Below are 15793 nucleotides of genomic sequence, written 5' to 3'. Positions count from 1 at the left end.
GGTAACCTGGGCTGCATGTACTGATAATTCTTGGCAGGCAATTAGGAATTATTTCAGGATTACCTTCAGAAATAGGTTTATTAGTACTTAAGGAAATGTCTATGATTTAGTTATTCTGGCAATTTTATGCAGCAAAGGTTTTCCTCATCTAAATGAGGAATTTGCTACACTTAACTGTCTGGCAATGAGGAAGGTAAAGAGGGCAGATTCTTCACCAACAAAGCAACACAGAATTGCAGAAGGATTTGAGGTTAAAAGGGAACTCTTGAGGTCATCTGGTCCAAGCTCCTTCTCAAGCAGGATGCCCAGGACCATATCCAGATGGGTTTTGAGTATCTCCAAGGATGGAGAGTCCACAGCCTCCCTAAGGCTGTGCCAGTGCTCAGTCACTCTGAAACAGGTAAAAATGTTTCCTGATGTTCAGAAGGAACTTCCTGCATTTCATTTTGTGTCCACTGCCTCTGGTCCTGTCACCCAGCACTGCTGAAGACAGCCTGGCTCCATTTTCCACTTGCCCACCATCTCTGCAGCTCCTCACTGGATAGCCCAGCCAGCACAGCTCTTCCCTCCAGTAGAGCCATGTTTATCTTGTACTGGGGAGCCCTGAACTGGACACAGCACTTCAGGTGAGGCCTCACCAGTGCCAAGAAGAATGAACCCCTGCCACATGAGTTTCCAAATACTTTTCTTTTTAATATCAAAAACTAGTAACTTCCCTGCTCATGTTATTTTCTATTTTGTGTCCATAATGAGAACCTTGCTTCTCTCTTCTCTGACAGTACCAAATAAGAAATATATAAGATACCAAATAAGAAATATAACACCATCAGCAATATGAGTAATAGAAGCATGTTATTTTGGAAAAGTTGGCAAGAGAACCAAATAGCCTTCAACAAGAGCAGAGATCTCCCTGCAAAGTTAGTATCATGACAAGTAGAACCTGACTAATTTCAGCTGCCTAGCTAAACTGTGGGTGCCCCATCCCTGACAATGTTTGAGGCCAGGTTGGACAGGGCTTTGAGCAACCTGGTCTAGTGGAAGGTTCCCTGTCCATGACAGGGCAGTTGAAGTAAGATGATCTTTAAGGTCCCTTCCAATCCAAACCATTCTATGCTTGATGAAACAAAATTTAAACTTGCTGCCAGCTGCTGGCCTACAATAAAAATAACTTCACCTGAAGAAGCTGAAATTACAGTCTAATGGAAGAAAAAATTTCTCAGAGGAATCAAAAACATTGCCCTGAATACCTAGTATATATCTGTGCAGTATACCAAGAGCCTTTCCACAACTGAACCTTACAGGAAAACTTAATATGGATTTCTGTAATTTTCGAAAGGCTCCTTACACAGGTAAAAGTACACTGAAGGCAGAAGGAAATTCATCAAAGTCAGCCATAGCAACAAATAATTGTTGCTCAAAGAAATGGAAAAGCTATTTTGTGTGCCATATTCATCAAGTCTTCTGACAAGATGAGAACTTTGACAAATCTAGTATTGACTAGCATATTCTAGCCCAAGAACACATATTCTAGCAGAAGAACACATATGCCATAACAAATTTCCAAGCTTCACAATTTCCTTCTAAGTGGCAGAGCTTGTTCCTACACCATAAAATAAACCCAAGTTTTTAACAATTAAAGTAATCCCTTTATCCACTCTTCATTCACACTTTTTAGAAGTAAAAGAAAACTGTCTGAAAGTTATTAAGAAAGAAGAGATCTATTTCTTCTTATTCTTATGAGCACTCCACTATATTTATGAAACCCACACCTGTAGGAAACCATAAAACTACAATTGTCTAGTATCTTACAGAAATACAAAAACTGATGCCAGCCTCAAAGACAGTTGCTGGAAATCTTAATGCATTTTAAAGTAAACCTGCAGTGCATCCAGTACTGCCCACATGCAAGTCTGGTCCCTCTCCATAGGAAACAGAATTGGGATTTTAGAAACTGTTTAAACAAGAGTTCCATGAAAATGTAATGAATCCTTTACAGCTTGGATAACCACATCATTTTTCCAAAAAAAGCATCAAATAAATGTTTCTGGCCTATCTTGTAGCATTAGGTTAAGGTTACTCTCTATCACAAGAGATTAGATTTGATTCTCCTTTTAGTGCTGCTGACACAAGGAAGCTGACGCAGGCTAACACAGACACAGGCAGCCAGACAACTGGAAATATTCCAGATATACTGGAATATATCAACTTGAATCTGCCTATTGTGGATAATTGTGCATTAATTTTGCAAATAAGCACTCCCTTACAATGCAATAAAGACGATGACCTATTTCAAGCCAGAGGCAAGGCAGACACAGTAGAAGCTTGAATCCATTCTATTGAGGAAGGCTGTGGCTGCAGAGACCATGGAATATGTTGAGTTGGAAGGTACCCACAAGGACCATTGAGTCCAACTCCCAGCCCTGCACAGGATCATCCCCAGGCGCCTGTTCCAGTGGCTCCCAGGGAACTGATCACAGCACCAAGCCTGAGAGAGCTCAAGAAGCCTTTGGACAATAATCTCAGGTACATGCAAGGTTAAGTCACAAAGTTATTTTTGCATCCCTCGCTGCTTGTCAAAATGTGCAGTGCCTGAGACATCACAAAGCACACATATCTTTCTTACTTTCTGCACCTGGCACCACTACTCAAATTTTGCAGTGCATCCCAACTCTAAGCTGTATGATTCATACTTGGTAGAAGATACTGAAAGTTCAAATCTCTTCTGTAAGGAAAGAAAAACTGTATTATTTGTCCAGGAACAGTATGTCCTGCATTTGGATTATCACACTTAGTGATGACAGAGAATACTCTAATAGAATTAACAATGTAATTAAAGAATAAACCAATTAAAAAACTAAGCATTTCATTTGGAAACTGCTTTATAAAGAGGACAAGTCTTTTAGGGCTTCTTTCTTACACGACCAATTCAATTGTTTGGTCCCCTGAGCAAGGATCCACTTTGACAGAAACCACTTAATGCTGTCATGTAAGAGACTGTCCTTAGATGGACTAACATACCAACTAACTTGAAAGTGAGATGCTTGGGTGAAAGACAGGCAGGAGGACACAGGAATGGGGTTAATACCAGAGTAGCCCACCAAGCCATTTGCATGGCAAGATGCAGAATATGTGCATTTGAGTTTCTATGCTGACAATCACTATTGTCTCTTTCTTGCACTTTGGTACCTCCTTCAGGCTCTTTCCCACCCTCACTCATCTCAGTCCCAGTCCTCTTCTTAACTCTTACTAAGTTTGCTTCTCATTTTCTGCAGGCATGTGCTGGAACACATGGGATGGAGAGTCCTTTCATTCTTCCAATACTCCAGGCTACAGCTCCTCTCCATTCCTCTGTGGAAGCTTCTCACAAGTTGTGCATCCACTGTGTTAATTTCCCCACTTTTCCTACTCTCCTGGCTCTTCATGCTTACCACATTTTCAACAGTGCAATTAAAGTTTTTATTAAACAAGTGTGACAAATACCAACAGCTGAAAAACTTCACCTAATTGAAAACCAGCTTGCAATGGTTTTCACATGAGAGTTTACACAAGTGACATGAAGGTCAACATCAAGCTTGCCTTTCCTAGTTCATATTTTCCAGCTTTTCATTAATGTCAGTGAATCATTTTTATTTATAGGTTCTTTAAAATGCCTGAGATAGCCAACAATGGAACACTGTCAAAGTCTGTATGCAGGCAGTTCAAAGTGAGTCAGTAAAATTTACAGCCACAGACCAGTAAATAAGTTACAGACAACACGATCTACAGAAGTACCTGTAACCAAGAGAAAAAGAATCTGTTATCTTTTTCCACAAAAGCATATGAATGTACCTTTCTAGACTCAGGACAAATGGCCTAAGGGAAGATGCACAAGACTACATTTAGGAAGGAAAATCTTCAAGAAGAGGTACAACATTTTCAGTACCATCCTGTCTGACAACCAGGATCATAACCAGGTCAATTAATACTGTAATGTGATCAGTGAGCATCTGCTGTAAGCACAGCAGTTAATTAAATATTAAAAAGGCTTCAAGATGAAAATCTATTTTCTGTTTTACAGGTAACAATTTTTATGAAGCAAATATTAACTTGTAACTAGCACGGCAGGTTCCAGCTGCATCTGACACTGCTCCTGTTGAACAAAACCATCTCACCAAATACCCAACAACTTCCACCCCCTCCAAAAAACTAGGAAACACTAAGTCAACACTCAAGTATGAAAGTGCCATCATCAAAGAGTTCACAGCAGAAACTACCTCTTATTTCTTTGCAAATAATCAGTTGCAACTGAGAGTAATCTATGGCATTTACTTTCATTAATTCTAATCACAAACTCAATTGATCATTCAGCTCTTTACCCTTAAAGCCAAATAAACAGCTTTTCAGGGTGACAGGCCTTTGCCCCTCAAGTTGCCTCCTCTTTAAAAAAGGAATTTAGACTTCAAATGCTCTTTACATCTTGGAAGTGTTTAAAAATACATTTTAAAATAAATACAAAAATTGTGAAGGATAAAGTTCAGTGAGGTCTATCCTTGTAACACAACCAAGATTCTCTGTCAGAATGAAGCCACCAAGAGCCTTAGGCACTGATTGCTTTGCAGCTCACACCAGCAAGATGGTGGGTGCAATTATCATATTGTCCCTGGCTATTTACCCCTCCTCTCTTCCTTATTCTTCCACCATAACATAAACCTTTGGCTGAACCCTTTCAGCACACTAAACAAGTGAAAAATTCCTCTCTTGGTCAAGGTTAGCCTTCTGCCAGTCTACTGTGCTTAAAACAGCTTGTCAAAGGACCCAGTGATCATCTCAGCTGGTGAAAAAGTCAACTTTGCTCTCTACAGCTCAGTTAGATGGATTCAGGCTACCACGAAGCAGCAGCCTTCCCATTTAGGTTTCAATTCTCTTTCATTCTCCCACTTTCTCCATCACCTGCCATCTTTGCTGCTTGCTGCTAAGTAGAATTTGCCTCCAAGCACTATAAAAAGGAAAGTTAACAAATGTTCTCTACCACAGTAGAACAGCAGTGTGTGGAAAAATAAGAGCTGCCTGCATCCCTCATTTAAATCATTAACCAGTTGCACAGCTAAATCTTTAATTCCATATTTTTCATGGCTTTTGTGTTGCAGTACTACAAGTCCCTCTTATTCACTTTGATACTAATTCAGTAGTCACGAGGATCATGCACAGACCGAGTTTGGGAACAATTCACTGTATTTACATTCATGAATTCAACAACTTCTCCCCAGACTGTAAAAGGTTTAAAAAAAAAATAAAGAAATAAAAGAGGAAATAAACTATCTAGATTTTCTAACCCATTTAAGAAGGCAATTTAGCTTTAGCCAGGTAAGTACCTCAGAATCTCAATAACACTAAATCCATGCATCGGTGACATTTAAGAAAGATTATCATGAAGACACCAGACTATTTCTCTGCACACCTTCAGCTGAAAAGTCACATTTGTGATGGAAAGCAAGCAGCCAGCCAGCTAATTACAATAATTGCCTATAAGGAGCAAATGCTCATCCAGTAGAGCTCTTACACAGCTTGGGTCACATTAATTAAAATGACAAAACAAATAAACTCAGTTTCGGCTGAACTACAAAACTTAATTCTTCTCTCTCCTTGCCAGAGTACACAATTAATTACACTATGCAGAAAAGATAATCAGGACCTATATAAAACTTCATATTACTAATCCATAAAATAATTTGTTATAAACTTTGCAATATTCCACCACTAAACTGTTACTACATAGTGACTACTGTGCGTGGTCTCCCACCAACTGATTAGAAAATGTAAAAGTTGGATTTGTTGGTCGAGTACAAATATACTCTGCTTCTTTAGATATATCTGTGATCCAATAAAGAAACTAAGGTATCCTATTTTTATCACAAACAGATCTCAAAAGCTGAAATAGAGCAAATGTACTTGCTTTTTTCTTTTTAAAACAAAAGTTATGTGCTCCTAGTCAAAGGAAACAGCCAAACAGGAACTGCCACAAAATCCACATTCTCCTGAACATCATTCTATGTTCTACTCAGCAATCCCAGTACCACCTAAGAAAATGAAACAGTTTAACAGGCAGATTTGGCTCCTTGCCATCCATTGTAGAACTAGGAGAGTTAAAAAAAAAATACACTAACTACTTAAGCTAGAAGCTGGAAAAAGTTACATCAATTTTCAAAGGCTTAAAAATGTCAAAAGAGACAGTACAAACTGTATTATAGCAGAATTACAGAATGCTTAAAGAAATCTTGTCTGAAAGTTACCTCAGATGATACTAAAGACTCACATTTAAATCTACATTACTTAAACCTATTACAGAGCATATTTGACCTATTAAGTTTAATGAATAAATTTTCAAAACTACACCAAAGATTGAGGCACCAGTATACAACCACCCAGTTCCAAGCATCTAGATACTACCAACTTCTTAGTCATAATGATGTATTTTATTTCAGGATGATTTTATAGTGCTTTTCAAACATCAATAGTGAATAACTTGTACTAGAGATAAAAAAACTACACATGCTATTCTGATTCCAGAAATGTCTACCTTCAAAACAAACCCTTTATCTGAGAAAAAGGGGAGGAAAAAAAATTTAGTTAGGGTGTCTGTGCTTTAAGTGTCAGAAAATGTTGCCTGAACACAATGTAACTGCATTTGGAGAGTATTTATTACTCAGCAGTACATTTAACAATAGCTTTACTAATAATGATACTGTTTAAGAGGCCTCCCTATGTAACAGATCAAGACAGTAGAGCTGGTATCCCCCTTTCTAGTGTCAAAAAAAAATTCCATCCACTTAGTTATGCAACACATTTTTAAACTAAGTTCAATTGTTCATTAATAGCCTTTTCTGCTTGTCTCCCAGAAGAAAGATATTAAACAAAATTGGTATGTTTCATGTAGAAATTGAATTGCTCCTTCACACTAAGCTTTGTGCAGGTATACTGGGAGAACCCACAAAAATATTTCACTCCATCAGAACCTCAGAAAAATAAAAGTGCCTTTCAGTGCTCAAACACACTCATATAATCTCCTGAATTTAATACAGATAGTGTGGAAAATTCATTTGATACTGAGCAAGCTCCACTTTGAAGAGAGGTTCTGTTTTCTGATGTTTAATGTTCGTGTTGTTTGGGGAGCATCACGGTGGGATTATAACTGGCAGCACTACTCCCTCAGAACTCCTGCCTGAACTGGCAGCAACTTTAGTCAAAGAGAAGAGCTACAAATCAGACTTTCGCCTGTTTTACTTTTTTTTTTTTTTTTTTTTTTTTTTTTTTTTTTTTTTTTTTTTTTGTAGGCTCCATATTGCTAAAACATCATCAGAAACAGAATAAAGAAAGACACTGTTGCTGCTCCTCCATACTCACAAATGCTAAAAAGGTGCAACAAACCAAACACTTGCAACAAGGGGCTTAAGCAGGAGAAAAAAGAAGAAAAGGCATATAATTCTGCATCAACATTTTGGAAAGAAGCTGCACACTGGAGGGAGGATTAGGATTCCACTGCACTCCTCAAAAGCTCAAGAGCAACTGGAATAAAAAAGCTGAAGCAAAGGAACACGTATATTGCATGCTGACTTCTGTATCCTGCACTAGCTGTGAAAAAGTAGCTGTGTTCACACACAGATATGTGAACAGTTGAAAATGATGAAAAGCATCTCACACCTCACAAAATGAAATTGCTGCACCCAGAACTCTCACGTGGTCAGGCTGCTGGGAAGGCACACTTGCTACACAAGAAGCTCAGACACCTTCACATCCCTGGCACGCTGGCACAGCTATGGCATGCAATCCTATTTCTGTAAAAGGCATGCTCAGAAGGGCTCCAGAGGCACCAAGGAAGATTCTTACAGCCTGGCAGGGGAAGCTCAGGATCATAAAGTCTAAGGTGTCAGCACCTAAACCTGGCAAGTTCAGCTAAGGAAGTCTCATCTGAGCACAACTTGTCACTCAAATATCAAATAATAAGGCTCCAATGCAGTTTTATGGGACAAAGATTATTTATAATAACCAAACAGAAAAGGGGACACACACACACCATACTACCACTACTCCCCCTAACCACATTCCTTTAGTGTCTGACTTCACAGGCACAGTGGAAATCACTGGGTGCTCCTCGTGTGGAGATTCCACTCAAATAAGATTTGCAGAAAACAAATCCAGCAAAAGCAATGCTGATTTTCTTTAGCACCAGTGAGTGGAGTCAGTTCAGGACAGGACCTACCAAGTGGGCACAAGGGAGTAGATCTGGCTGAGAGATGTGACACAGGCACAGCAAAGGGCAAAACCTCCAGCTCTGGGTGTCAGAGCACCATTGGATTGACTTGGCTCAAACTACAATTATGACAGGGCATTTCTGATACATTATGCATTTCACCACCTTCAAAAGCCACTGGTTCAAACTGAAAATAAAACTTACACTTGGCCAAAACTGTGCTTCAAAAAACCCCCTCCATTAAACCTGAAAAGCCTTCCTTGGAAGGCTGGACTGGAAAAGAATTAGCAATTCCACAAACATCAAAACCTTCTTTTGTTTCCCTTGTATGTATAAATAAAATTAAATTTCTTTCTAAATCAAATTCCCTCCAGGTATTTCATGCATTCAAATTTTTGACAGATAAAACAATCAATTAAACTGAACTACAGATTTGTTACCAAGTGGAATATTGCAGCCTTAAGAAAACTTGGGAGTTATAAGTTTATGTTAAAAGACAGCTGCAATCAAAAGATATCTGCATTAAAAAACCCCAACCAAACAAAAAATACAGCCAAAACCCAAAATGCATTTGTCTACAGTATTTTTAACTTCCTGCAACAAAAGAGTTGCCATTCCTGGCTAAACAAGTGTCAAGAAGGGTATTATTAGAAGAGCTTTAAAAATAAGGTGTCTTTGAGTTTAATGACTACAACAAAATACAAATGGGAATTCAGAAGCAAGACTGTAAGTCAGGGGAAAAAAAAAAACAACAGTACTAAACATTCTGTTCCCAACCAGTTTGTGGATATCTACAGAGATAAGAAACAAGTCTCCCAAGACATCACAACTTTCCAGAAGGTGCCACCACTCTATTAAGAAGCAAGTTTTGTGTAATCAAACAAGCTGCCACAGGACAGAGCTGTTAATCCTATTCCCTTTTGGGAAAAATATCATAAGCAGAAATCTCTGCTATCCCCACTAAACCTAAGTATTTCAAGGTTGTGTTCTAATGTTTGATCCACCTTGCCAGAAATAAATCATAAAAACCCTAAGGAAAAAAAAAAAAGATGAGATGTTATAGTCTTTTTTTTACACCTGGATCAACTTTCTGCCATCACTCCTGACATATGTTTGCCTGTTAAGGTGACAGTCTATTAATGAACAGCTTATAAATAAATTCAGAAAGTCTATTTTCACGCTTCACTATTCCTAGCCATAAAGAAAAACATCTCATAGTAACATGGAACCATCTCCTCTGCTACCACTTCAACTCTCTACTTCTGGCAGTCATCACCACAAGCCTGGCAAACAAGCTTTTTGCATTCTTCTTTGCATCAGATTTGACAATTTTCCTTTCTTTATCCAACAATTTCAAATTTTACTGAGTCTTTCTCCAAAGCTCTGACCTTCCAGACTTGACATCACTGATAGTATTCTGCTCTAGACTTCTCTCAGCCAGACCATGCATTTCTGGAAGCTGTGACCCAAAGTCAGACAGTCTTCAGCCATGGCCCTTCCCATGTTATGTAAAAGAAACATTTCATTTATCTTTTGAGATATACTACAGCAGAATATTAGTTACAAGGTGCTTCACGTCAAGCTCTGCTTTAACTTGTCCTCACAATTGAACAGGATGTCACTCACAGACTATGAAGTTAGTTCAATAACTGAATACAAATGCAAGGAAATGTAATGGAGATTGAACATAAAATGTATTCCCAAAACTACAAAAGCAATGAAGTAAAAAACACTCATAAGGTTTCAAGTTTCCAAATAAGTTAATAGTAAACTCTTTAGAGAAACAGACACTCTAAAGGAAAGTTGTTTGAATACCCAGCACCATAGGTTCCCTAAATGTTACTGCAATGAAATCAACCCCACTTTTACTTCATGTACCTACATTATCATCACTTACTTCATATTTCAAGGTTAGAGGTGCCTTTTCATTCTATCTTCATTTTACATATCTTTTCACCCATTCTCCATTTTACTCTAAAATCTGTTTCATAGGATTATGGTTTCTAAATTTATAAATAATATTCATGCAGGATAAACTCCAGCACTGCTGCCTAGAAAACAACCATCCAGCAGCTCAGGCCCTCACTTCACAGCCTTCAAAGTAATTTCTGTCTTACAAAGAGCAGTTTAGGGCACAAAGCTCTGAGTACAGAAAATCCCATTTGAATTATTTAATATTGGTGTAAATAATCTCTAGCAACAAGAGCAGAACCTTTCCTCCCAGCTGTCACACACTCCTTACTATATCAACAACACTGTAATGCTCTGAAAACCTTCCATCCAAACAATCCCTTGTCCTGAGAATTCATGCTGGAGAAGAAGCCAACCTCTGTGCCTGCAGACACCAGCTCACATCCAAGGCCTCCCAGCACCAGCAACCAAACAGGGAGTGCAAGAGGAACAAATCTCTTCTAAATGCACTTGCCCCTACCCTTTCCAAATCATTCTGTCTGCAAGAAGTAGCCATTTCCTGTATCTTTTCTATGACTTACCCACCCTTACCAACTCTGAATTTTAATACAGGGGAAAAAAGATTTAGCAATTATTACACTATTTATTCAAAGAGTTATAATACTCATTATTAGAAGACTTTTAGTAACAGCACTTTGGCTACCAAAGCAACTTCCAAAGACATAAATTCACTATTCCATTAGGAACTGATCATGAGTTGAACAATATAGCTTAAATTTGTTTTTCAAAGCCCCAGCCCTTGAGAATTCATAAGGGACAGTGATGTAGCTGTAACCAACACAGAGCACTCAGTTACAATTACAATACAGAACATCTTGTTTACCAGAGGGCTCTAACACACAAGTAAGTGTGTGTAAGATAGCAGTAATTATGTCAAGGTGGACACAACTGGCACTATCACCAGTCCTTTATTAAAAACTTTTCCTACCTTCTCTCAATGCACTTCTCTCAGGCAACTCTGACTCCTTTTCTCAGATAGGCAGCTTCACACAGCACTGACTCCTTCTCTCCTCTCTGCAACTTTCCTTCTTCTTTTTGCATGACTGGCTAAACCCCAACCTGTCCCTTACCCAGCCACCCAACCCTGTCTGTCCCTCACACAAAATCTTCTTACCTTGTCTGTCCCTTCCTCCTCACAGCACAGCCAGCAGACTCCATCCCAAACTGCAGCACACTCTGGGTCTCTAACTGCAACTTGTGGCCAGCTACTCCACACTTTTATAACAAACACCCAACTTTACTGGGCAGGCAAGGCTGTTTCTACTCTTTGGTAATCAGTACTGCTGTAATTCATTGGGAAAGACTGCCTTCTGCACTATGCTTACAACCCATCTTCCCACATAAGATGACTTCAACATCTGTCAGAAATTCTTCTTGTCTGCTCCCCTTTAAAAGGAGAAACTGAATGCAGGACTGAAGGTTTGCCTTCTGGAAATCAGGACTGTATTTCCCTGAAGACTCCAGGAACTGAAAACTTTTCAGGTATTGCCTTAAATAAGTAAGGTCATGCTCCTTGACAGGCTTCCACAGCAAGGTTACTTTTAAAGCCTAGATTGTCTTGAAGCAATGAAACAAAACACTAGAACATGTACTTACATTACAGCCATGAGTCAGTTACAAGAACTTCAGTATTTTTCGGACTTATGTCACTTTGAACTTGCATTACACTTTAGGTTGGCTTGTTTTAGTATTTAGGATAGTTTTCATTTTAACTGTGTCAGCAATTTTTTGGGCTTGAACTTCATTAAGGTGCAGGTTTAGGTGAAGTAATAGGTGTACTTATACTGTAAACAAAACTTAATTACCTACAACTTGAGGAAGAACAAGTTAACTACAGAACAAAACCACATCAGAAAACAAAAACTCTACAACCAGCTCTGCCTTGAGACCTATGTGTTTCAGTATTTCCAGTGTAGGAGTTTGCTTTTAAATAATACAAGATTATCCCCCACACATTTCCTACATACTAACACCCATACCAACAACCTATCAACCTTTTTGCTCAGCAGGTGTTCCACATGCTGGACCACTTTTCTTTCTGCCTTATCCAGGGAAGATATTCAGGATGGAAGCAGAAGCAGCCATACTATGAAATTTACCATTTGGAATCAAATCTAATTACTGGCACAGACTAAAACATTTTTGAAGTTCAAGTGGCTTAGAGCAGTTTCACAAACACCCCCTTCAGTATGAAAATTGTTTTTAAAAAATTTTTTTGCCTCCTGCCATTACTTTTCCATCTCTTCTTTACTTCAGCTGTATTGATGTTATTGTTTCAAGGGCCACAATATAAACCAGTTATTGGATTAATTCCATAGATTTTTTTTTTTTTAATGATAGAAATAATTGAGAAATTCAGAAGCTTTTAAACCTCACTTTGCTGCTAAAAGTGTGTGTTTGTAAAACCCCACTCTTCAGGTGTTTGGGTTTCTCAACCAGCTGAGAGTTTCTCCTTACTCAGGAAAGTTCAGACTGGACTGGCATTACTCAAGGTGTTTAATCACCATGCTGGGTAGGTGTAAAATAGATGTGTACTGCTGAGTTTTGCCTACCTTCAGCAAGTAAGTAAGACAGGAACTCCATAAGATGAGGGAATCAACCTCACATCTTGCAAACATCCATAGGGACAGACTCTTTCCCTACTTCTCCTTTCTGGCCATCTACTCAGCATGAGCTCTAGCACTCCACAAACTTCTCAACTCACTAATTCCACTATAACCCAGTATGCTAATAATAAATAAAATGGATACAACCCCAGTGCTCGGGGAGGCAGGAATCAAACTGGAGCCCTCTGAGAGCAGCTGGTCCAAGCCAGCTCATTTTCCCTGCTGGTGCTGAAAGGAGGGATTCCCAGGTGGGCTGGGCTGCTCAGAGATGAAGGGTTAAGAAGAAAGCAGCAGAGCTCCCGGCACCTGTATTGACCTGCAGCACACACTCGAGGCTGGGCTGCCCTGGATGCCCACAGTGCCCGAATCTGCCAAGCACCTTGTGTTTATTCCCCCTGCCGAAAACATCTGGGAACATTCGCAACTCTGCAGCCCCAGCAAAACAGGTAGTACCGCTGGCTCCCCGTGGGATTGGGAAGTTAAGTAATAAGCCCCAAAAAACACAGGAAGTATGTAAGAAAGACACCAAGCGAGGCCTGACATCCTCGCTGCCTCCACGGTGCCCTGGCCGTTAACATTTCCTAAGACGCTTTGTGCGAAAAACGTCCACAAAAGGCACGAACCGAACCCAACCTCGGGTTTAAAATGCATTTCGGGCGTTTCAAAGCCACCGGGGGAAACCGATGGCAAACCCGCACACAACACCTTGGCCGGGCACGGCGGCCGCAGAGGCAGCGAGCCGGGTTCCTCCGCAGCCGGGACCGGACCGGACCGGCACCGGGACCCGCGCCCTGCCCGCCGCGGCCCCGCTCCCTCCCCCGCCGGCACGGCCGGGCCCGAGCGCCGGGGCCGCGCGGCCGCCGCCTGGCCTCACCTCCTCCGGGATGGCCGGGTCCCCGCTGCCGCCCCCGGCGTAGGCGGCGCCGAGCGCGGCCGGCTCGGGCTCCATGTCCCCGTTGAAGAGCGAGGCCCCCTCGGCGCTGCCGCCGCTGCTCAGCGCCGCCATCTTGGGCCGGAGCGCCGGGGCGAGGGCGGGGCCGGGGGCGGCCGCGTCCCCGCCACCGGGGCGGCCCCAGCCGCGACCCGTAGCGCGAGGGGCGGGCGGCGAGCGCGGTCCCGGCCCCGCTCCCAGCGCCGCCGCGTCACGGCCGGCCTCGTGACGTCACGCAGAATCGCCGCGGCCACGGCGCATGGGCCCTCTTGACGTCACCGGGGAGCACCGTGACGTCACGGCGCGGCCGCCCCGTCGCCACGGGAACTCGGACGTGGGCTCGGGCCACGCCCCCTCCCGCCGCCCCGCCCACCCGCCGCCGCAGCGCCCCCTGGCGGCGCGGGCGGCAATGGCGGCGCCGCCCTCACGGGGCCGGGCCCGAGGGGCGCCGCGCACGCCCGGTGTTCGGTCGGGTTAACGCCACTGCCGGGGCTGCGGGTCCTTCCCGGCAGCGGGGAAGGCCGAGCTGCCGGCGGAATCCAAACGAGGGGATGCCGGGCACCCCTCAGCAAACAGCAGCGCTGCGGCTGTGGGGTGAATCCTCACAAACGCGAACCGCGCGGCGGCGACAAACGCCTCCAACACTCCCGAGTTAACTGCTGACTGCACCTCCAGTGATAACTGAGGTCATCTGATGGCTGGGGTCGATCAAACATCCGTGTTTCCTCCCCTGGCAGCACTCCAGGCCCTGGCTGCCCAAGCTGGTGCTGTGTTTATACAGGATGCTCCAAGCTGAGGGTCGGGCCTGGCTCAGCAGACATCGGGATCCCTTCTAATCCTCGGGAACACTCCTGCTGTCCCCAAGGCCCAGTGCCATCGGTCCCCAAAGCGGCCGTGTGCTCCCATCCGAAATAAAACCTTCACCTGTGTCTAATCCCTGTGCACCACACCCACTGAAGTGCTGCTGACACACATAAAACACGGCTAAATCAGGTGGTTGAAGCTGTTTTCCTGCTGAAAAGGTCCTTAGTGTAAATTAAAAAATTGGAGTGCATTGCAAAGAAAAGCTGATGGACTTCAGAGAAAGGCTGTTCTAACACAGCGTGACATATTCTGTGGGAGCCAGCTAAATAAAATACACTAGGTTGAAACCTGCAAGTGCAAGATTCTTATCTTCCTTTCACTTCAGTTGTGAACATGCAACCACACAAGCTCTTAGTGTAATAATGCTGGTGGAAGAATTGAGGTTTGTATTTCACCTTTCACACTGTGGGCCATTGCTGTGGAAAAGCATTTCAAACGCAGTTCAATACTGGCAGTGTTAAAATGCAACTTCAATTTAATATTTCAATGGATTTTAATTGACTTTTTTACAGGCTATACTTGCTAAGAAAGGAGCCTGGAGTTTCCTGCGACTGGAGCCCTGCAGTGCAGTCAACAGAAAGGCTACACAAGTACATAAAATTCAAATGTACAGGCTAAGCAGTTGGCCAAGTTTAGAAGCTTCTCTCAAATAGCCACATTAATGAATAGGATAATTATCAACAATTCCTGCTATGAAGCAGGAATGTGTAATAGTAGTGAAAAAATGCCCATAAACTCTGGAAAGTAACACCCACGCTGAGGACTGAACACTGGGACAAATCTCTGATCTCTGAAGGAAAAGGCAGCAGAGGTAACAGGAGATGCTTCTCCCAGCACACAGCCTGTTGAGGAAAAGCCAACAGAGTAATTGAGTTAACTAACAGAGAAAATCCATTCATTCCCATGAATTTACCAAGGGATAATTTAGTCTCAATGTCCAGAATGTAGACATAGCCTTCTTTTCTTCCCCAAGCAACTTATGTCCAGGACATAACCCTAGCAGTGGAATTAGTAGACTACTATCAATCTGTACATTGTAATACCTTTCCCATTGTTTTAAGTAGTGTTGGGTCTCTTTCTTCTTAGGTTCTGATTATTTCCAGAAGATTATCATTCACTTAGAATTCTGTTAGACTTTCTTACCACATTACTGAGAAGCAATGTCCAATGCTTCTCCAAAGCAGTTACATCCTG

The 15793-nt window shown here is 42.0% G+C and overlaps 1 protein-coding gene across 1 annotated transcript in view; it reads right to left on the bottom strand.

Moving 5' to 3' along the window:
• Positions 1-14017, bottom strand: part of BRAF (B-Raf proto-oncogene, serine/threonine kinase) — an 81610-nt gene extending 67593 nt beyond the window's left edge. The window contains exon 1 of the mRNA XM_056511287.1: positions 13679-14017. Coding sequence (XP_056367262.1) covers positions 13679-13810 — 132 coding nt within the window. The 5' untranslated portion in view covers positions 13811-14017. The remainder of the gene's footprint in view (positions 1-13678) is intronic.
• Between the last annotated feature and the right edge of the window lie 1776 nt (positions 14018-15793).

The sequence above is a fragment of the Oenanthe melanoleuca genome, chromosome 1A (genome assembly GCF_029582105.1).
Source record: "Oenanthe melanoleuca isolate GR-GAL-2019-014 chromosome 1A, OMel1.0, whole genome shotgun sequence".
Taxonomy (NCBI): Eukaryota; Metazoa; Chordata; class Aves; order Passeriformes; family Muscicapidae; genus Oenanthe; species Oenanthe melanoleuca.
Note: the sequence above shows the minus strand (reverse complement) of the source record. Positions and strands in the feature narration are given on the sequence as shown.